The sequence below is a fragment of the Nematolebias whitei genome, chromosome 5 (assembly GCF_014905685.2).
Source record: "Nematolebias whitei isolate Nwh7 chromosome 5, NemWhi1, whole genome shotgun sequence".
In the NCBI taxonomy this organism is placed as follows: domain Eukaryota; kingdom Metazoa; phylum Chordata; class Actinopteri; order Cyprinodontiformes; family Rivulidae; genus Nematolebias; species Nematolebias whitei.
The window spans coordinates 37562908-37586527 of record NC_056502.1 but is presented as its reverse complement, the minus strand read 5'-3'; the positions used below and the strand labels follow the sequence as shown (position 1 = coordinate 37586527).

General features: G+C 41.9%; 1 protein-coding gene across 1 annotated transcript; it reads left to right on the top strand.

Moving 5' to 3' along the window:
- The first annotated feature begins 2399 nt into the window (after positions 1–2399).
- Positions 2400–19769, top strand: faxcb (failed axon connections homolog, metaxin like GST domain containing b). Its single transcript, XM_037676441.1, has 6 exons — positions 2400–2838; positions 4986–5121; positions 7910–8106; positions 15149–15366; positions 17390–17506; positions 19174–19769. The coding sequence occupies exons 1-6, from the start codon at positions 2579–2581 to the stop codon at positions 19494–19496; spliced, it is 1251 nt and encodes a 416-aa protein (XP_037532369.1). The 5' UTR covers positions 2400–2578; the 3' UTR covers positions 19497–19769.
- Positions 19770–23620: the final 3851 nt, after the last annotated feature.

The window sequence follows — 23620 nt, the reverse complement described above, 5'->3', positions numbered from 1 at the left end:
TATGATATAAAATTAATATGAAAACGTTCAAATGTAGAGAGGCCTTTGAATTGGTCTTGCTGACTTGTGTTCAGCTGAGGCTCGTGCCATTATGCGCGTGCAGAGCGCCTACAGCGCTTGCTTTCAGTTGCCATGGCAACGTTGGGCGCGGACCGCGTCCTGGAGATTATTTGATACAGTTATATTAAGCGGGTAAAGATAATGGGTGGATAGTTATCTTTGTGGTATGGTTTGTCTCCAAACAGAAGAAGAAGAAAGTGACCGGAAGTTTATTCTCGCGGCTTCAACAGGGATGTAACTAAGCTAACACGAAGCTAAGCTAACTTGGCTGTTTCCCTCCTGCGGCGGGATGAACCAGAAACAGATTTCTGTTCCACCTCCGTCTGCTGCAACAATACTGTCGTCTTGTACTTTCTGTGTTTCAGAGTGAGTACTTTAACCTTCATAGATTAACTGAACAACTCCTGAATGTACATAAAAAATATTACAGCAGTCAAAACAACTTCTGCACCGACATTACATTATCAGCCAGCATTTATTTTGATCAAACTTATTACCTGTCATCTAATAATGTAACTTTATAAATAAAACGAGCTGTTTTATTGTTGGTACATTGAATCCCCAGCGTAAAACAGCAAGGCAGGACAGGTTTCCTTCTAGTTTAGGCGTTTTACGAAAGGTTTCTGTCACATATTCGTGTTTTCTGAGGTTCCACAGGGTCATGAATTAGCTACTGTGCTAACTCCGGCATATTTACATTGATGCTTACTGCTGATATGTTGATTAATATGCATTGTCCTAATTTAAATAAAGAAATAAATAAAATAAATAAATGAAGACAATGACAGTCCAGCCGCGTCAAGTTCACTAAACTTCCGGCCAAAGCACCGGAAGTGATCTTATATTAATTTTTAAAGAAAATAAAAAGATGTTAAATTAGCCTGTCAAGGTTATGTCAAACTATTTTGATCTCTATTGACTATGAAAGGTTTCATTTTATAATAAATTGTTAATGCCGGTCCACCCCTTTGGAAAAGGGAAAGGCAGACTATGATGTTTTTTGTCTGCGTGCATGTGTTTACCAGCAAAATATCTCGAACCTCTACATTATATGCTGAAAGCTGCAACTTAATGAAACTTGTGGAAAATAATCATCAGTGTACATCTACTATAGAGAATTGTTAAAGTCAGTCTGATTCAAGATGGCCGCCACAGCAAAGTGACATAAAAAACTGCACACACACAAAAATTGTTATAACAGTCAGTTTTGCAGATATTTAAGGTGCTTAACATCTGGTGGGGTTGTAGCTGAGTATCTTCTCTAATGCTACTTCTGATCCAAACATATTGCTTTAAACCTTGGCATTAGCTGTTGGAGTCAACCTTGTTTGTCTGTTAGCAAAATATCTCACGAGTCAATGGAGAAAATGTAGTGACACTTGGCTAGAGCTCTCTCGAGTGAGTCTGATGATCCCAACGAGAACTTGTAACCATGAAACTCAGAACTGAGGCATTTTGGACAAGATGCAGTGTTGATGCAAGAACTAAAGTCCAGTTCTTCTCTCTAATCACTGTTCAATTTCATTTTTATATTTATTTTGTTGTTTTTTTCCCCCTCCATAATCTCATGAAGACCTGTTGTCACGTTCAAATGTTAAAACTGCAGTGACAGGCTCTGTTTATGTGAGCTAAACTCACATGCAAATCTCTTTACTGTACGTTTCCTTCCTCTCCTTGCACCTGGGAGTCTTTATGCTTTCAGAACGGCAGCAAAATGTAGCAGAATGATAGCTAAATGTTAAATGAAGCAAAAGGCTAACAGCAGGCTAAAAGTAGCAAACGTTAGGCATATTTTTTTTAAAACCTTTATTTTACCAGGAAAGAAATCCACTGAGATTATTAATCTCTTTTACAAGGATGTCCTGCAAAAAAAAGTTAACAGAATAGTAGCAAAAATAGTGGAATGGTAGCTAAAGGCTAAATTTAGGTAAATGCTTAAAGTAGTCAAAGACCTAAAAGTAGCAAGAGGATAAATGTAAGGGTTAGCAGAGAAGCTAAAAATTACAATATGCTGGCTAAAAGTAGCAGAATAATACCTAAAATACAGAACTAGTTAAGTTTAGCAAGAAGGAGCAAAAGGCTAACGATAAGCTTAAAGTAGCAGAAGGTAATGTGAATGTAGCAAACAGCAGCAAACATTAGCATGAAGGTGCAGTTCAAAGCTTAAAGTGGTGAAAGGGTAGCTAAAAATTAGAAGTAGCAAAAACCCAGCAAGACCAAAAACCAGTGGGTGGTGCCATCATGCAAAATGTTCCACAGAAATAGTTGCGTTTATTTTGAAAATCTGAACCGGAAAAGGCGCTGTTGCACTTTAATTTCATGTGGCACCTTCTAGACTCAGGGGGAGGCAGCAGAGCTGCGGAGCATCCTCTCTGGAGCACGAGCGCGATGTTGACGTCCTCCAGGTGTCTGGGTCAATAACCCCGAGCCCACGCCGCCATGCCGCAGGACATCCACCGGACGTGTGGATGAAGCTGGACGGGGAGGACGCGGGGCGGCTGTAACAGGAGGAGGGAGGATGCACTGGGCTGCTGGCTTCGCCTCCACCCGGCCGTGCGTGGTTGAACTGGGGCGGAACCGCAGCCTGCCGCTCGGGCTGTGCGGCTCTGAGCAGCACCAGTCTCTGTATGGCTACATCATCGCCTTTCCTCTGCAGGACTACGGAGGCATCATGTCGGCTCTGGGCTCGGAGTCCTGGTGGAAGAAGACCCTGTACATCACCGGGGGGGCGCTGCTGGCTGCTGCAGCCTACCTACTGCATGAGCTGCTCGCCATCAGGTAGGACACTCTGGGATGTTTATCAGCTTTTATTTTGCACCCAGACTCCAACAAGCATGAATAAGATTACACACACGGGGGGAGTTCTCTGCAGGTCTCACGATGGCTGCCGAGGGTTACTGTTTTCCTCCTCGCAGGGACAGTAGGTGGAGGGGGAAATAATAATTAAATGAGACGTCTGCTCTTGTGCCAAGCAGCTCATAAACAAATCTCTTCTTGTGCCCCGCAGAGCCAATTTGACTTGTAATCACACGTGCACAGATACAGCCTCATTTAAAAACAACAAAAACACTTGCAGCTTTACTTTCCATCATGTTGCAGTGATGAGCACACAGGAAATAATGCGTGCCTGCATCATGTCAGGAGAGGGATTACTGGGTCTTTTTTGGGCCGGGCCAGTGCTGGAAGTGAGTACATCCTGTTACAGTGTCCTGGTAGTTGGTTTCCTCCATCATCCCCCTCCACTCCCCCCTTCTTTCACTGTAAGCCCTGTTTGGAGAGCTGCTGCGTCACGTGCAGGCTGCTGATGCTGGCTCTGCAGCCTGCAGCCATCATCTGTTCCTGCCATGTGATGCATTGTGTCCAGCAGCACTCTGTTACTCAGAGATTTGTTTTAATGTTGGGAGAGATTGTCACGATTTTCAAAAGGGATTTCATCCATCGTTGGATTAGGTACAACAAGATGCAGAGTGCTCATGGTGCGTAATAAAAACATGTCCATTTTCCACAGTCGGGGTGTTGAAAGGATTTGTAGGAGCACACGAGTGTGGACCAGAACCACAACACAATGGACACGACTGAGTTCATCTAACAGCTGAACATCCTGACGTTGTAGAAACATACTTGAATATGTTTTTGTTCCTTTGGTTGTTTTTGTCATAGATTTAAAATCGAATAAGGAAAACAATATAGAGAATTTTGGATTTTGCATTTCCTGAACAAATAATCTGCACAATTATAACAAACAAATCAGCTTGAAATGAAAAGAAAATGTTTGCAGACTTTAAAACAGTTATTTGACAGAAAATGTGACCCTCCTCCACCAAAAGATATACGGTTTTGTTGGAAACTTAGTGTTCAGCTTGGTACTGGTTTAATGAAACATTAAAATGGTTGTGCGAAGAAAATAAACAGTTTTTATGTCCTGCAACGCTGATCTGTTTATAGAGCAACACTAGGATCTGAAGGACGACGTTCTTTTTTAGAAAGATCAAACCTTGAACAGTTAATCCAACATTTTTCAGTCAGGTCATCTGGACAGCTTTTTTTTTTTGTGCTGAAACGTTTCACCTTCGATCCAGAAGGCTTCATCAGTCAAGGAAACACACAACACAAAACTGATTCTTCTCCCAACAGATTACTCCAAAGTGGAACAAACCAGTTATGTTGGTGCTAAGATGGTCTCTTTGTCATGCCCCCTCCTCCATTGCCGGCCCTCTTCCTTGTTGACAGTCGTGTCAAACTGGTTGAAAACAACAAAGTCCAGCTTAGCACAAGCAGAGCTGGTTTGTTCCACTTTGGAGTAAGCTGTTGGGGGAAGAATCAGTTTTGTTGTGTTTCCTTGACTGATGAAGCCTTCTGGATCGAAGGCGAAACGTTTCAGCACAAAAAAACAAACTGTCCAGATGACCTTACTGAAAAATGTTGGATTGTATACCTGGATTATTGAGCATGGACTTTGTTGTCTTGAACAGTTAAATTTCTCTTAAAGTCACCGGCTTTGTTCTCAGAGGTACCTAACGCATCGTTAGGAACAACAACAAGCCTTTTGTCTTGTTTTTATAGCTCGCCTTATGTAGCTGACACTGACTGTCCAACACTGACTGTCCAACACTGACTGTCCAACACTGACTGTCCCCCTTTAAGTGCCCCTGCCTCCCACATTAGTTTTTAAATAACAATATTAATGAGGAATGCTGTGTATGAACTCCTAAAACTAAATTAGATTAATTGTTGTTGACCTCTGATCTGGTTTATCTGATCTTGAGGTTTGGTCTTTTCTAACTTCATGTTATCTCAATAGTCTTTCTCAGGTAAATCTTTCAGTCCAAGTGCCATTTCTATTGAAGTTGGATTAATTGTAAAGACTAAACGGACGCACACATTTATTAAAGGTTTGCTTTGTTCCGTTTGTGCCCTCTGTGTAGGAAGGAACAGGAGCTGGACTCTCAGGATGCCATCATCCTCCATCAGTTCTCCAGACCAAAGAATGGCATCCCGAGCCTCTCGCCCTTCTGCCTCAAAATAGAGACGTACCTGCGCATGGTGGATCTGCCTTATCAGGTGACGCAGGGAAGCTCAAACTCACGACTGGCTGCATGTCTTCTGATAAAGACTCTGTTTCTGTGTTATATCATTTTTCACAGGGCAGTGTTCTTTTTATTAGTCCATCCATCCATCCATCCATCCATTTTCTTTACCCGTTTATTCCATTTTGGGTCACGGGGGTCGCTGGTGCCCATGTCCAGCAATCACTGTGCGAGGGGCGGGGTACACCCTGGATGGGTCGCAAGTCCATCACAGGGCCACATAGAGACAAACAACCATTCACTCTCTCACTCACACCTAAGGACAATTTAGAGTTACCAATCAGTCTAACATGCATGTTTTTGGTCTGTGGGAGGAAACTGGAGTACCCGGAGAAAACCCACTCATGCACGGAGAGAACATGCAAACTCCACCCAGAAAGGCCCCTGGACCGGGGTTTGAACCAGGGACCTGCTCACTGAGAGGCAGCAGCTCTACCAGTTGCGCCACCGTGCCGCCCCTTTTTATTAGTCAGAAGTAGTTATTTTTCATTTGTCAAACGGTTGTTTGTGAGTTATAAATTAAATTCTGTTGTTAATTTCTGTTGACTACTGCATAGGTAGAGATGGGGTAGAGTTAGGGCAGCTGACTCGAGACCCGAAAGTCCCAGGTTCGATCCCCAGCCATTCCCACATGTCATGGTGTCTCTGAGCAAGACATCTAATCCCAATTGCTCCCTGGGCACATAGCTGCCCACTGCTCCACCTGGGTGTATCCCAGGTGTGATGGGTTAACTGCAGAGAACTGATGTCGCCATTGTATGGGAACATACAATGATGACAACACAGCACTTTATTACTTTATTATTATACAAGTGGGTAGCACATACAGTATGATGCACAATTAGAAAGCTAAGGTTCTTGTAAACCAGCTAATTCAAAGCTTTCACGTTACTAAGCTTTATTTATCTCGTTGAGATCACTGGTCTCTTTTCAACTGAGGCCTGCACCTGAAGGCAGTTTAAAGTAAATCATTCAGGGACAAAAACAAATAATCTGAACAAGAAAATAAAATGGAGGCAACTCCCTTGCAGCCTCCACGTCACTCCATCATACTTTTTTTTTTTAATTCATCGTGAGAATTTAAAAAAAAATCCCAATAATCCATTTTAATAAGACCATTGGACTAAGACAAATCTTTTACCGTGGCTTGTTCCCACAGATTGGTGCAGCATTTATTGTGCTTATTAATTTATTTTTTATTTAATATTACTTAAAGGTCTAATTTAGCTTGAAAATACTCATGAATTTGGTGAACAATAATGTCAAAATATAGTTAGATCCTATCCACAGGCTACAAAAACTATGAAGAAATTAAGGATTTAAGCCACCTAACTGTTATTTTTGCTTTATTTACAGTGGGGTTGTACTTTGTATTTGTAAAATGTCAGCCTCTGTTCCAGTTTCCCTTCAGTGGAAGATTTGAGAGTTTTTCCCTGTAAGTTTGTCTGTATTTAGCAGAATCATGCTGTTCATTGTGACCAATGCCCCAGGTCTTTCAGAGAGCAAACATAGTCACAGCATGATGCTGCCACCACTGTGCTTTACTGTGGTGGTCTGTTCTTCAGTAATGGGACTGTGCTACATGCAGCTTTGTTTACACAGACACTTATTCAGTCTAGTGTCAAAAAACATTCTCCTTCCATATATTTGGATGTCCTTAAGTTTTTTTTCTTCTAAATATTGGGCTTCATTTGTTTTAGCTTCCTTTAGTTTTTTGTCAGGCTTTGCTGTTTGTATTTTGACTGAAAGTTGTCCTGTCAATAGACATTCAAGTCTCTGATTTGGGTCTGTCCAGCTCCTTGCTGATTCTTTGCTTCAGTGCCCTCCTTGTCTGATATGTGATATAGTTCTTAGTAGTTTTCTGTGGTTGTCTATTTTCTTTTTGGGTCGGAGTTAACATTTCTTTGACAAATATGTAGAGCTATTGATGCTTTTCTATAGAATCACAATCAGCATTTTACCAAAAGTTTTCTGGCATGTTTGGATGTTTGCTGGGTCTTTTGTTGTGCTCTGTGCAGAGTGGAGCCTTAAAAAAAATCATCATACTGTTTTTAACGATACTCCACCTGAGCTAAGGTGGACTGAAGTAAGCTAAGTATCTGACCTGTGAAAGTATGTGGCTGAAGCAAATCTTAAGGCTTTAAAAGAGGGTGAATAGAAATCAAAATGCACACACGTTATTCGTTTAGCCATTTTCTGCTGTTTGTTTTCTGATTTCAGTTGCTGTTAGGCCTCTCACACAAACTTTATTCTGTGGTTGCAGCTTTTAGTGTCACGTCTAAAATCTATTCACTGTCAGAGTTTAGGGGTGCTGAACTGAGGTCCATCTGCTTTGGGTGAATAATCCTCCCCTCTGGGAAAGAACAGACGGAGTCAATCAGAAATCTTCATGCAACTCCTGAGGGGACGTCTAAAGCTCTGACTGTTGGCAGAAAAACTCCACGGTTGTTTTTATTTGTTCACATTTTGTTGTTTAAGGTACGGTTTAAGACCAAGAACAACCACAGTAAACAGCAAAAGGTGAAATCTTTTTTTTTTTTTTATTTCTTTTTAGCGAATCAGTGTACGGTAGTTGATTTGTTTTGAAAATGCATATTAAGTTCAGGCTCGTGACCTGTCCAGGGTGTCCCTGCCTCTCACACAGGGACTGCTGGAGGTAGTTGTCAGCTCCTCTTGACTTGGAAAGGAAGAAGCGGGTAAAGAAAATGGATGAGTGGACCATAAGGTCACAGGATCTCACAGGACATTGTTTCCCTCTGCAGAACTACTTTGATGGGAGGCTGTCACCGCAGGGGAAGATGCCGTGGATCGAGTACAATCATGAGCAGGTGTCAGGGTCGGAGTTCATCGTCGATTTTCTGGAGGAGAAGCTGGGGGTGAACTTAAACAAGAACCTCACCCCACACGAAAGAGCCGTGTCCCGAGCAGTCACCAAAATGGTGGAAGAACATCTATACTGGTAAGAGGCTTAAAAGTAAACTCTTAACTTTTATACAACCTCAAGTTGTGTCATCAGAAACATTTTAATCTGAATCATTACTGGAACTTTAATCAGTTAAATTAAACCACCATGAGGTTTTTTTTCAAAGTCAAAGAAACTTTTTTTTTACATATACCATAATTAGATTTTTTATTTATTTGCTGACAGTTATTCAAGCGTGTACACATTTATGTTTAAAAGAGAAAAAATAATAAAAATCCAATATAAATGTTCATTATAAACACGTGGAGCCACTCATACTGGTGTGACAGGAACAAATAAACTGCTTTTTTTGTGAGATTATGCAAAGAAAATGGTAAAGAAATTGAAAAATAGTGACACATAGGGAGAAAATGTGAATCCTTTTCTTTAGCCCTCCTGCTGCCCTTGGGTCAAAATGACCCACGAGGCTTCAGTTGAGGCTGCGTAATGGGCTCTACTGGCATTAAACCTGGTGGTAGATAATTGTCAGTGTGACCTTGGAGGTTTGTTTCAGTCGGTGTCCTGAGGTGACTCCGTCCTCTCCATCCCTGCTTTGCCAACGTGGCGAGTCACTCGGGTACCACAGTGCTGCTGCTTCTGCTGCGAGGAAAATGTTTTCACCTCCTCCTCCCAGAGAGGCTCAGAGTGGTTTCCATCACTTAAAAGCTCTCCATCTTCCACCAGCACGTCAGACGGTGATCTAACCCCAGCTGATCCAAAGCCACGTGGCTTATTGTCCTGGATTTAATAACCCCAGGACGAGGTTAAACCGGACTACTAGAATTAATCAAACAAAAGACAAACCAGAGGTTACATCTTTTAATGTGTATTTATAAAATGAAAAGCATAAACCATCAAATGTGTGTAAAGCAGCAGAGGTCATTCTTGTAGCCCACATTCTCCTTTACTCCGCTCCTCCTTCTCTCCTTGCTCTGCTGCACCACCCATCCAGTCATATTTAGACCCACGTTTAGCTCTGCTGACTGAATTATTTATGAAGGGCGCTCTGGCAGCTGTTTGCTCCTTAAATGGCATCAGTGCCTTACTAGAGTTATATCTTACACACACTGAGCTGCTCTACTGCTTTAAAGAAGCACTTTGAGGAAATGATCTGCCAGCTGCCATTACTGATGGTGTAAGAGTGTTTTGACCCATCGGTTTGTGGACTCCTGCTTTGAAGTTTCAAACTTGTCTTTTGATTTCCATTGTGCTGAAGGTACCAACCCATCAGAGCGTCCTCACACTGAAAAATGCACAAAGTCTCAGTAGGATAGGTGCTACATGCTTTATGATTCTGTCTGTATGGATATCAGAATGTAACCAGACAGCTGGTGCGTTTAGATGTACAGGATTTAAAAAAAAAAAAAAATCAGAATTCTATCAAGTGGCAAATTATATATTGTACATAAGTTATGGGCTGCCAGGAAAAGTATGAGTCAGTGCTTCACAGTTTTTTAGATGAACTGAGTGGAACAGCATGAGTTGGTTTCAGAGAGCGCCCGTGTTAAAAAGTGTACACCGCATTCATTACACACAGGAAGCTGGGTCCAAAACATCACATGACAGTCAGCTTCAAATATATCATGTATTTCATTTATGAAAGAAAGTAATGGCAAGCAGTCATCCTTCACAGGTTTCATTAGTTTAAATCTGTAATAGTCACAAACATGTTGATGCTAAAATGGAGCAGTTTAAATGGGGATCATTAGACTGAAGCAGGGCCTGTCTACACAAGCTGAATACTGCTTCAGGACAAATAATTAGGTATAATTTGGTTAAGAAATCAGCCAATGTGTTTTTATTTGTTTACTGACTCGACTGAAGAGGAGTACGTGAGGTGTTTCTCCCTGAAGTTTTATTTTTTTGTAAGGAATTATGTAAATAAGAGGAAGGTGAGAGCAGCAAGAATCAAAGTAAAGTTTTTTACCATTACACAAAATAAGATAAGATAAGTTAGAACCTTATTGATCCTGCAGGAAATTGTTGTACCAGAGTTTCAATACAAAGGAACACACACAAGGAATCACACAATATAAAAAAATAACAAAGAATATAAAAATGCCAACCATTATGCTCTAAACAGGAGCAGACAGAAACATTAAAGAATATATTGTGGTGCAGGATTAATTTTATTGTTCTTTGTGTAGAAAAGAGGAGTTGAAAAGTTTGATATCCACAGGGAGGAAGGACTTCCTGTGTTGTTCTGTGGAGCACCTCGGTGGTCTCAGTCTACAACTGAAGGAGCTGCGGTAAGAGTCCAGGGTGTCATGCAGGGGGTGTGACGTGTTGTTCAGGATCTGGAGCAGTTTCCTCAGCATCTTCTGCTCAGACACCTGTCAGAGACTGCAGGTCCACTCCCAGAACTGAACCAGCTCTCTTGATGAGCTTATTGAGTCTGTTGGTATCACCATTCTTCACCCTGCTGCCCCAGAACACCACAGCGTAGAAGATGCTGGAGACCACAGAGTGGTAAAACATCTGCAGTACGGTCCTGCAGATGTTAAAGGACCTGAGTCTCAGAGAAAAAAAAGGCAACTCTGCCCTTTCTTGTAGAGGGTGTTGGTGTTAGCTGTCCAGTCCAGTTTATTGCCTAGGTGCAGCAGTCCACAGTGTCCTTGATGTTGATAGGGTTGGGGGGGCTGTTCTTCCTGTAGTCCACCTGCAGCTCTTTAGTTTTTCCATTGTTGAGTTGCAGGTGGTTCTGTCCACCACACCTCTGCATTCAGCTTCCTGGTCACCAGTGATGCAGCCCACAATGGCAGAGTCATCAAGAACTTCTGCAGATGCAGGATTGTAGAGGTTGAACAGAAACAGAGAGAGGACCGTCCCCTGAGGACACCTGTGTATGGTGTCCGAGGTGGTGTTCTGCAGCCTCACACTCTGTGGTCGACCTGTGAGGTAGTCTCTGATCCAGGTGACCAGCGAGTCATTCACCTGCATGTCCAGGAGCTACTGCAGAGTAGAGCAGGTCTGATGGTGTTAAAGCACTGGAAAAGTCAAAGAACATGACTCTTACAGTGCTGCCTTAACTACTCTTACATGTAGTTACAGACATGTCTTTTCTTCTTTTCTTTAAAACCTGTTTCTTCATGAGCGTCGGGGACTAATACTGTATGAACCATTGTTGTGTTTAAAAAAGCTGATTATAAGATATGAGCAGTGAGCTGAGAGTAGTGTAACTGATTGACAAGAACTGGAACAGAATCGGTGTCTTTTTATTGATGAAAGTAATTTAAGACATAAAACTTTGCTTGTAATATGATGAGGGTTGAAGCTTCTTATTAAAGGCCCTGCATTACTGAAATGTCTATGAATCAACCGTTACATCTTAGACTGAGGAAGAGCAGCTTTTGCTCTTAGCTAGGTTGTCTGACGTTTCTGACAAGAGTCACATATTTTGTATCGTCCAGTTCAGTGCACTGTTTGGCAACAACATAACTATTTTTTTTTACAGTCATTTCTGTATTTTCTAATGAAACATTTTGTTTAGAAATTATACTTAAATATATTATAGAGTGTAAGTTACTGCATTTATGTTGTGCTTTCCACACAATTTTAAACCGCACACCCTCTTAACCTCTTAGGTTATAGATGTTTTCCTGTCAGACCAGAACCTATCCTTTGTTTTTCAGTCCTCTGTCTCCATCCGGCTGATGATCGTGCATCTCATGTTTCAGTTGGGTTTTATAAAGGCTGAGGCACTTAATGTACTCATAAAGCATTAGCACTCTGTAGTGTACAGTTATTATTTAAAGCTGTACTTTACTCAGAAGTAAGTGGCGTGCAGCCACTTGATTTGAGCTGTTGTTGGTACAGTACGCAGTTCATTTGTATTTTAAAGTCAGGTTAGGGCTTTATTTATGTGCTGTGATTGGAAGCAAAGTGACTATTAAACATGTTTATTTTCTGCTTGTACATTTGAGTTCTGATTGTAGGATTTCTTTGTTATTTAGATTATAACAAGTAGATGTTATGTTGTAATTCATAAATACTGTATTTGGGATTTTATACTGTTTTATGGGCATACAGTTTTCAGAAATGCTTATCTATTTCTGTTGAAGTAAACATTTTTTTTAAACTGAGATCTGGGTTAAAATTAAATCTCTGGAAGTCCAACATTTCACTGATCACATCAACACGGAGGATACATACAGTGCCTTGCAAAAGTATTTGGCCCCCTTGAACTTTTCAACCTTTTGCCACATTTCAGGCTTCAAACATAAAGATATAAAATTTAATTTTTTGTGAAGAATCAACAACAAGTGGGACACAGTCGTGAAGTGGAATGAAATTTATTGGATGTGTCAAACTTTTTGAACAAATGAAAAACTGAAAAGTGGGGCGTGCAATATTATTGGGCCCCTTTACTTTCAGAGCAGCAAACTCACTCCAGAAGTTCAGTGAGGATCTATGAATGATCCAATGTTGTCCCAAATGACTGATGATGATAAATAGAATCCACCTGTGTGTAATCAAGTCTCCGTATAAATGCACCTGCTCTGTGATAGTCTCAGGGTTCTGTTCAAAGCGCAGAGAGCATCATGAAGACCAAGGAACACACCAGGCAGGTCCGAGATACTGTTGTGGAGAAGCTTAAAGCCAGATTTGGATACAAAAAGATTTCCCAAGCTTTAAGCATCCCAAGGAGCACTGTGCAAGCAATCATATTGAAATGGAAGGAGTATCAGACCACTGCAAATCTACCAAGACCCGGCCGTCCCTCTAAACTTTCATCTGGAACAAGGAGAAGACTGATCAGAGATGCTGCCAAGAGGCCCATGATCACTCTGGATGAACTGCAGAGATCTACAGCTGAGGTGGGAGAGTCTGTCCATAGGACAACAATCAGTCATACACTGCACAAATCTGGCCTTTTGGAAGAGTGGCAAGAAGAAAGCCATTTCTCAAAGATATCCATAAAAAGTGTTGTTTAAAGTTTGTCACAAGCACCTGGGAGACACACCAAACATGTGGAAGAAGGTGCTCTGGTCACATGAAACCAAAATCCAACTGTTTGGCCGCAATGCAAAATGATATGTTTGGCGTAAAAGCAACACAGCTCATCACCCTGAACACACCATCCCCACTGTCAAACATGGTGGTGGCAGCATCATGGTTTGGGCCTGCTTTTCATCAGCAGGGACAGGGAAGATGGTCAGAATTGATGGGAAGATGGATGGGGCCAAATACAGGACCATTCTGGAAGAAAACCTGTTTGAGTCTGCAAGAGACCTGAGACTGGGACGGAGATTTATCTTCCAACAAGACAATGATCCAAAACATAAAGCCAAATCTACAAAGGAATGGTTCACAAATAAACGTATCCAGGTGTTGGAATGGCCAAGTCAAAGTCCAGACCTGAATCCAATCGAGAATCTGTGGAAAGAGCTGAAGACTGCTGTTCACAAACGCTCTCCATCCAACCTCACTGAGCTCGAGCTGTTTTGCAAAGAAGAATGGGCAAGAATTTCAGTGTCTCCATGTTCAAAACTGATAGAGACAAACCCCAAGAGACTTGCAGCTGGAACTGCAGTAAAAGGCGGCGCTACAAAGTATTAACGCAAGGGAGCTGAATAATATTGCACGTCCCACTTTTCAGTTTTTTTATTTGTTCAAAAAGTTTGACACATCCAATAAATTTCATTCCACTTCACAATTGTGTCCCACTTGTTGTTGATTCTTCACAAAAAATTAAAATCGTATATTTTTATGTTTGAAGCCTGAAATGTGGCAAAAGGTTGAAAAGTTCAAGGGGGCCGAATACTTTCACAAGGCACTGTATATAAAGTTCACATGAGAAAATGTAAAAATGGCAGGCTGGCTTTCTTGGACTGTGAGGTCTCAGTTTCTGATGGAGGACATTTGCAAACTGATGTGTAAAGACCAGTATTTACAGTTTGACTTCCATCACCCTTTAGAGCACAAGTTAGGAGTCATCAGGACTCTGTACCACAGAGCAGACAGCGTCCCCACTAACTCAGGAGCCAGGCAGAAGGAGAAATCCCACACAAGACAGGCTCTAGATCAATGTGGATATCCTAACTGGGCCTTCCTGAAAGCAGAGAAGAAACCCAAACAGGACTCCAGTCAGCCAACAGGTGAAAAGGAGGAACCCAGACCAGTGGTCATTCCATATGTTGAGGGAGTATCAGAGAAACTGAGACGTTTATTTTCTAAACATAACGTCCCAGTGGCTTTTAAACCCCAAAATACATTACGGCAAAGACTGGTTCATCCCAAAGATCCAGTCCCCCGGCACAAACAGAGTAATGTTGTGTATGTTGTTCAGTGTCAGGAGGGCTGTGATCAGTCTTACATCGGGGAAACTAAACAGCCACTGGCCAAAAGGATGGACCAGCACAGAAGATCAACATCATCAGGCCAGGACTCTGCGGTCTACACTCATCTCCAGGCCAGCGGTCACTCTTTCAGGGATGAGGATGTTCACATCCTGGATAGAGAGGAACGATGGTTTGAGAGAAGAGTAAAGGAGGCCATCTTTGTGAAAAGAAATCGTCCATCATTAAACAGGGGTGGAGGCCTCCGGGTTCAATTGTCCCCCTCTTACAATGCTGTGATTGCTAGTATCACTCAGCCCTCTGTGAACAGTAAACAGCCATCAGTGTGCTAATGATCCATTGTTATGCTGATGGTCCTTCTTGAGCATGTGATCAGCTGGTTTTGGTTGTCAGCAGCAAAACTGGTTGATCCACTCTGAGAAGGTGCTATTTAAGAGACTGAGCTGAATACAGCACCTCAGACTGAGGAAGTCTCTCGGATGAGAGACGAAACGCTTCTAAATGTTTTTTTTTTGCTTTGTTTTGTTTTTTGAATACCCAGGGATTACTTTTAGAGAGTTTCATTATAATTCACTGGTTCATGAGATATTTTGCTAACAGACACACACACACATGTGCAAACAGACACAGATGATTACCGGTACATGTTGCCCACTTTTCATGGACGCAGACAACAGAGCTGTGTTACACTTGTTCTTTGGCCCCACCAGTGTCATATTACCGTGTTGTTGCCTACTCAGGACGCTCGCCTACTGCCAGTGGGTGGATAACGTTGAGGAAACCCAGAAGCTGCTGGCGATGGACGGGCCTTTGAGCGACACACTAAAGTGGGTGCTGAGCCACCTAACTGGTAGCATGGTGCGCAGGGAGATGTACGGCCACGGCATCGGACGCTTCTCCAAGGAGGACGTGTACAGGCTGATGGAGAAGGACATGAGGACACTGGCCACTCTGCTGGGTAGGAATGAGTCTGTGTGCTCATTTACTCTCCAAGTTCAAATGTTGCTTCACATGAAGACATTACCATCCACTGAGCTTCTAGCTCTTCAAATTATTCCACTGTTTTCCTTGTTTTGAGGTATTGTCTTCCATTTATGCCATATGTCAAACTCAAGCCCCGGAGGCCAAATGTGGCCCTCGTTGACATCTTATCTGGCCCCCCAAGATGATATGTGAAACGTAAAATACTTTAATCGCTTTAATTTGTTTTTTCAGTAATCTTTGATAATGATGTCAAAAGCACAACAGAGAACATCAAATGAGACCAATCAAACAGTTGTTGAGGAACCTGTGACCATGAAAGAAGTTGGGTATTTAATTATTGGTACTGAGTTGTTGTGGATTCTGAAACTGGCCTTTAGTTTGATAAAGCTTTTAATTTTGACCTCCTTTTTGTAGGTGGGTTTGACACCCCTGCTCTATACTATAGATATAGATTAGTGTAAATTATATATAGTTCACCAGATCACAGGACTTAAAACACAGTATTTATATTCAGATGTCACAATGTATTCTAGAGCAGCAGACCTTCAGTGTACAAGAACAGATCCAGACATCAGCATCAGCAGGACGACGACAGATCAGTGTTTAAAGGAGGTTCCTCATCCGTCAACAGTCATGTCAAACTGGTTCAAAACCAACAAAGTCCCTGCTCAATAATCCAGGTATACTATCTAACAATTGTTGGAGGTTCCTCGTTATTATTAATGGCAGAGACCACAGAACACTTCCTTCCAGACATAGAGAACTTTACTAATAGGCATTTATAATGTACGTGAATGTTTCTGTTCAGTGCCCTGAGAAGACTTCTGCTGTGATTTGGTGCTGTATAAATAAACTGAACTGAATACTTTTTCTATATACAGTATATAAAAAAGATCACCTGTTTTTTAATAGTTTAATAGAAAAATAAATCAGACTTCAAGCTTATTCAACATTCTGTTTAACATAACATTTTGACTTCTTCCTTTGTGTTATTGTGTTTTTACCCCCCCAAAAAAGAGATGTCTTTTTGGAGTTTGACCAACTTTTGTTAACAAACGACTTGTAGGACACTTTTACAATTCAGACTTCAGACTGGATAAACATTGAATTATCACTTAATGTTTTTAATTATTTATTTATTTTTTATGTGAAGTTGTCAGTTGTCAAATCTTTGCCTGCTGTGCTTGACCCTTTGATTCTTTCTTCTTGCAAGAGTGACGTGTTTGTCTGTTTCTGCATCTGGGAGAGTCATTGTCTGCAACATGCAGCACAATGGGACTTAGGTGTACGTTTACACCCTTATTATCCGCTGCAGGATGTCTGCATTAGGCCACTTCTTTGTCTGTATTATTATCCATCTTTCAGGATCATGCTGAAACATGATGCTAGGCTAATGAGGCCTAGCATCATGACTAATGCACTGTCTAGATGTTTCGTACAGCACGTTTATGCTCCTCACTGAAAGCAAACCAAAGATGTAATGCGCTGCTTTCTTACACGCCAGTACAAACACAACTGTTCTGCTGTTTGTCTTTAAGCTCTGCTCACTTACAGAAACAGACCAATCATATTACGTGAAGTCATAGAAACCATCAACATGAATACAGTATAAAAGTGCTGAGACGTGAGGCTCAGGTGTAGAACTGCTCGAGCCGTGTATTGATCCGTTTGTGCCATTTTAACGACCAACTTGTAGCCGTGAAACGGAAAGAGTGAAGGCATCACAGCACCCAACGACCACATGGCTCACCTGTTTATTGTCTGCTGTAAGAGAGAGAGAGGTTTTCATCTGAAATCTGTTGTTGCTCCTCCAGCCTGAACATGAAATTACTTTACAATTAAATTAGTTCTATCAGTCCTGTACATAAAGGACTGTGCTGTAGTTTAGTAAGCTAGCTAGTAAGAATGTGAAACGTTCAAATATTTAACTTAATGTAACTAACACATTGCCATATTGGAGAGTTATTAAATGTTTTCTTTGTTTTGCTGCACTGCAGGTGATAAGAAATACTTCATGGGCTCCAAGGTGTCATCGTTAGACGCCACCGTGTTCGGGCATCTAGCTCAGGCTATGTGGACTCTACCTGGGACCCGACCAGAGCAGCTCATCAAAGGTTAGCGTCTGTTCAGCTCTCAACACAAGCAGCTAATTCAGAAACATTTTTCACTTTAACACTGAACCTTGCATGCGTTTACTGTTGTTTGTGGTGTGAACTTTGACCTTGTACTCACAGTACTTGGCTAACATACTGTACAAATAGGTTTCAAAAATTTTAACTGCAACTTTGTTTTTAGCTCATTTTTAGCAACATGCTCCTCTGACACAAATCAATCCATCAGTCATGTCATGATTTAAGAAGTCACAGAGTCAGAACTACAATTCTCCATCATTTCTTTGCTGCAGTTTAAAAGCTTTTAGTTGAGGTGCCAGAAGCAGTGCAGGGTTTATTTATTTTTTTTAAGCACAGAGCTGCACGCTCCTCCTCCACCTGTTGAGTTGTTGTCACCCCTCAGACTTCTCTCATTAAAAACAAAGAGTTTGTTGTTTTCAGCAGCAAAACCAGATGGTTAAAGCTTGAAAATGAGCAACAGCCCTTTTTATTTAAAGGTGTGCATGTATGTTAGTAGGTAAAGAACAACTAAGCTGCAGGTTCATTATAACTCGGCTAATTAACAAGCGAACGTCAACCTGCTAGAATAAACTTGGGACTGGGCTCTCTTGCTACTGTAGAGTTGTTTGGATGTGTTTTTAACTCTTATTTAACTAACTTCTTATTCAGATCAAGTGCAGTTGGAAAGGTGCAAAAAGGATACTAATGCAACATTCAGGAAACATTTATTTCTTCCAGAACGCAGCAAACACATTATTCATGTGGCAACTTTAGTTGTCACCAGCTATAACTAATAATGTTTGTCAGCAGGAAGCCAGTGAACAACGTTTGACCTGCCAGGTGCAAGTATGTGCCAGACATGTCCGGGGGTCCTGGTCCCACTCTGCAATGTGCCCCTTTGTGTTAGGAGAAAAAACTGGGCTGTAACATCTGGACCCCCAGTGTCTTTGTCTGACAGAGAAGTCATTTTCTGCACAATGAGCACGTTTACACCAGAACTGTAACTGAACATAGCTGCTGTTTATGGTGTAGTTTTGTGCCAAATAGTTTTTTACACCGCCTGCTGGCTCTCTGGTATTTTGTCTGACACTGATTATTAATTTAACCGTAATATTTGGAATTTAATTTGGTTTCAGTCTTGATCAACATCTGATGCACATTTAAATGGTGACTGTCAACACATTCACTTGTGATCACACGCAATATGGTACCTGTGCATCAAAATCAAATCTAGTAATAGCTGCAATGTATGAAATTATATGATGACGTTCACAATGTCATTATTTAAGCACCAGCAGTACTGACATTTCTGTGTTTAATGAATCTTGTAATACAGAGTATTTTTGCTCTAGGTTATCATATCATGATCATCTAAATGTGTTCAATTGTATTATGATTGATATGAGTTTTATTTTATGCCACTAGATGGCAGTAATGTTCTACAGCAAACTATTGATTAATATTGTAGTGGCTTGCAGGGTGTCATTAGAAGAGTCTCTGATCTTTTCTGGCCTTTTCCAGTTCACAGTCTGTGATTTAAAACAACATTTTAAATCAAAGTGCTCTTATTAAAGAGACAAGACTCTTAAACGGAGCTGAACTTACATCTGAATGTTTAGTTACCTCAGCTTCCTGCATGTATTAACTTGCTGTGGCTGATGTCTCCACAGGAGAGCTGATCAATCTGGCCATGTTCTGTGAGCGGATGCGGAGGAGGTTCTGGCCCGAGTGGTTTGTGGAGGTGGAGGATCTTTACTATGATGGAGACAGTGAGAGCAACAGCAGCCGTGGGACCCCAGCAGGGCTGCTGGACTTTGACCTGTTCTCCAGGACTGACACTCTGGACGAGAGTGACAGCAGCACCCACTCAGCCAGACACACACACTCTCCCACTCTGAACTCCGACCAGTCGCTCTTTGACTCAGACGTGGACACGGGCTCTGAAAATGACAGTCACCTTAAAGAGGAGCTGGTGCCAGACTTAGAGGTTTGACGACAGCAACTGGCACATCTGGAGAAACTATTCCCACTCCTCCTGTTTCCAAACCCAGCATGTTGCAGCTTCCCAACATCCAGACTGGGTGTTTATATGCAGAGGATACAAACTGGAGTTCCTAATTTTAAACCAACTGTACAGTTCGTCCCCTCCTGTACCATCGGAAGTGTCCACCTGGCAGTTCCTCCTTGCCTTATTTGTCTCAGATACAGAAGTTGTTATTAAGTCGCCCAAGCTGATCGTCTGGTCTGGTAAAAAAAAAAAAAAAAACACACAGCAAAGAAGAAACAGCGTTGCAGATGGGACAGGTGGCACTTCACTTGCTATGAAATGATGCAACTAATCACCACTCTGCCGTATGTCATAACTCATAAATCCATTCCAACAGACCACGTGGTTCCAAAGGAACAGCTGCTGTTTATCATTCATGATGCTGAATAGTAAACACAGATGACGCGGAGTGCCACTTCATCTCCTGCATCCATCCTCGTGTTGTTTGCTGCACGCTGCTGATGGAAGAAACGTTATCATTTACAGTTCCACAAGTCCACTTCACCTGTTGGTTTGTGAATGAAGGATAGGAAACAGATGGAAAGACTTGTGCCTGTTTTATTTATCAGTTATCTTTCTTTTTACTGGTTAATTATCTCCGCTTTTCTCAAGACTTGAAGTTCTAGTAATTTCAGCATCCCTGTGGTGCTGTTTAAGAGATGCAGTTCTTACATTCCACCACTAGATGGAGACATCAGCACGATGTCCTGATTTTGTAACAAAAAAGTCTTTTTATTTACAGTACTTCATTCCTCCATAATAATAACCAACCAGGGGTGGCCTGTCATACAGTGCATAAGTACATAAATATAAGTACGTAAATAAGTGCATACTGCAACAAATCAGCCTTGGTGCTCAGAATATTCAAAAATACTCGCTTTTTTTGTTCTGATGTAACTTATGATCAGTGCCATATGATTATTTTTTCTATTATGAGTTTATGCATTAAATGTATATTTTCGTTAATCTTTATTTTCTTATTGCTCTCAAAGAGAGGAGTTACTTTGCACTAGTGTGGATTTATGTTCACCTGTGAAAAGCAGAGGTCTGCAATAAATGCACGATGACAAAATGAGGTGGAAGCACAGACATGAAGCAGGACTCCTGACGTGATGCTGCGAGGACACTCTGCTGCTTACCTGGACAGTGTGTATGTGAATGTTCCTGTGTGTGCACAAACATCTTTGTGGTCAGAATAAATGAGTAGCTGATTGTTAATTACAACAACAAAACAGGTCCTGGGTGGAAACTGGAACCAAAGCTGTCGAGAGCTGTCACTGTAATGAAATGACAACGAGGTGGCTGTAGAAATATTCACAAAGTGGATATTATACATTTGAAGTGGTGGGTTATGCTGATGACACATTTCTTACAGCTCGTTGAGTTCCTCAGTAGAGATGAATGGAATTTTATTAGTGCTGCTTAAATGTTACACAGCAACATTTCCATGAACTTCTGTAGCTGTGAGTTTCAATATCAGATGTCAACAATGCAAAAATACTTTAGGACTTGGATCGAGACCCATAGAACGTATAGAAAACAACAAAAAGGACATTTATTTCTGGGTTGAGTCCTATAGGCTGATCTACGACCATTTTCTTCTTAATGCTTTTATTAAAGTATATTTAGGCAGCTTTGAAGTGGAGTTCTTTGTAAACTTTATGAGAACTTAATTTTCCAGTTGTAAGGGTTGTAGCTCTGTGAACAGCCTCCGTCTGCAGAAGCGATGGAACAACGCTGCCTTAAAGGTTTCAAAGCAGTTTGTGTAAAAACTACCACGTAAACCTTCACATCACTGTAAATTGTACATTACGTGGCAATTACGGAGAAAATATGAAATTCAAATCACAGTTAACTCCAGGAGGCATCAAGGTGCTACAGCTAGCTGCTGCTGTCTGCACCTGCAAATAACCAAAGAGTCCTGCCCAAATAACTGAAGTGAAGTTTGATGAACTAACGTTTGCGTGAACGGCACCGTGTTTAGAGATGGGAGCTGTTTTTAAGATGGCAGAAATCCAGCTTGGTTCCAGCTGCGGTCAGACTAGCCACGAGCTCGTCAGTCTCGTAAACTGAGTTTCTACAGCTGTTCATAACTTTTACACAGAACCTCCCTTCAGAACGGACAGAGTGTCTCTGAACAGCAGCTGTGGGATGTAGCAGCCTCTGCTGAGACGTTCATCCTTGAGTTTTGTCTCTGATCTCATCGTTCTCAAACAGCAGACCGATCTTTCATTTTTGGGGAGTGGTGGCGCAGAGGTTAGAGAAGATGGGCCTGTGATCGGAAGATCGCCGGTTCGACTCCCCGGACCAGCAACCTCAAAATGTGGGTGAAAAAGATGAAGCACCCACACCTGCCTCCACCCTCATTTGCCCCATTCTGGCTCCTTGAGCAAGGCCCTTAACCCCCACTATCTGCTCCCAAACGGGTCTCTCTTGAAAATGAGTCCTCACGACCCAATGAGACTACCTGGATAAATAAAGGTTAAATAAATAAATAAAATAAACTGACAGAATACAAAGACTGACTAATAATTTGCACAGATTATTGTGTGCTGCTCAACATTCATCAGTAAACTCGTAAAACTGGAGCACCTCTAGAAAGTTTCCAAAGGAGGGACCAGATGGGGGTCACTGTGAATCTTCGGGTGGCACGCCAAAACCTAGAAACATACAAAACTTTAGGAGTTCTGTTATAATGTGGCTTTTTGAAGGAGAACACCTACGAGCTTAACTAAACTTTAAAAATATCGCATCAAGTAAAGTGAAGGTCACAGGAAGATTAGCCTGTCGAGCCAGGGGACCAGCGGGGAGGCCACCGCCTCCTCCAGCACCCCCTTGCTGGTGCCCCTGCATGGCAACGTTCTATGTTTAGCAGCTTTGAATATTAAATAAATTTCCATTCATCTCCATTTTTCTCAAGTAAAAGCGGCAATCTTTAAAAGTACGCAGGAAAACCAAAATGGTCTTTAAAGTGTCTGTGAGAGCAGATTAAACTTTGTGCAATAAACAATTAAAAGGTTGAAGACTGAGCAGGAGATTTGGACCTGAAGGAGCAGAGTTTGGTCCAGATTCTTTGAAAGTTTTTCCATCGTAGTCTTTTTCAACCTGATCTCCACACACCGAACCATTAAACTGATTCAAATCAAGCCATATTAAAACTAGAAGTCTTATTTGGGGCCAATATTGCTGGAGATATGTAAATACTGTGTGTATCATACTGTGTGTATCATACTGTGTGCATCATAGCGTATGTAAATCTGACTGATCAATCCGTGGCTGTGCAGTCGTAAAACTCATGGACGACTGGATGATTTCAATAAAAACTAGCAGTGGCAGTTTTATCACGTTGAGTCTGCGTGTGCATCAGAAAAGAACTGGTGTCACGATGAGGCGTTCGTGCACCAGATGTGTTTTTCTGTCCCGTGTTGTCGTCTTGGACTGTACTGTGTGGTTGTGTTTGCACTCAGGTGCAGAGGAGCAGATTAAAAGTCTGCCAGCTGCTGGAGGAGAGGATGAAGGTGGAGGACTTGGGGGAAGATAAAGTTCAGCAGGGGAACCAGGAGCAAAGAGAGAATAAGGAGAGGAGCAGGTGGCAGAGAGGAGGGGAGAAAAGATGAAAGGGTTGTAAGACGAGAGGAAAGGAGAGAATGGAAAATAGAAGAATTTGCAGTGGAGAGGAAAAGGGGAGAAGTGGAGGGGATGTGGTGGCTGGGCTCGGGGCCCAAGGAGGAGAAACGGAGGCCACGGTTCAGGAACCAGGCTCCCGGGGGACGAAGCAGGTGCAGGCTGCGAGCGAGGCCTTTGGGCCTGACGGGGGCTGCCAGAGCTTAAAACAATCTGCACTGCTCCAGTTTTTTTAATTTGGCTGATGTGAGCAGCCCACCACCTCCTCTCTGACGCTCTCTCCTCCTCGCTGTGCTTAACAGATCAGCGATCCACAAAGAGGGGTAAACACACACAGAGCAAAATTAAAACCCCAACTCCCCCGGCACGGCAAAGCAGAGAAGAGGAGACAAACTCCAGAGAGTCAACACAAACAGGGAAGTATCTGTGGGTATCTGGACTGCTGG

Coding starts and splice junctions, on each gene's coding strand:
- faxcb (XM_037676441.1), top strand. CDS start 2,579: ATGCACTGGGCTGCTGGCTTCGCCTCCACCCGGCCGTGCGTGGTTGAA. Junction 2,839..4,985: donor CATGAGCTGCTCGCCATCAG/GTAGGACACTCT, acceptor CCCTCTGTGTAG/GAAGGAACAGGAGCTGGACT. Junction 15,367..17,389: donor GACACTGGCCACTCTGCTGG/GTAGGAATGAGT, acceptor GCTGCACTGCAG/GTGATAAGAAATACTTCATG.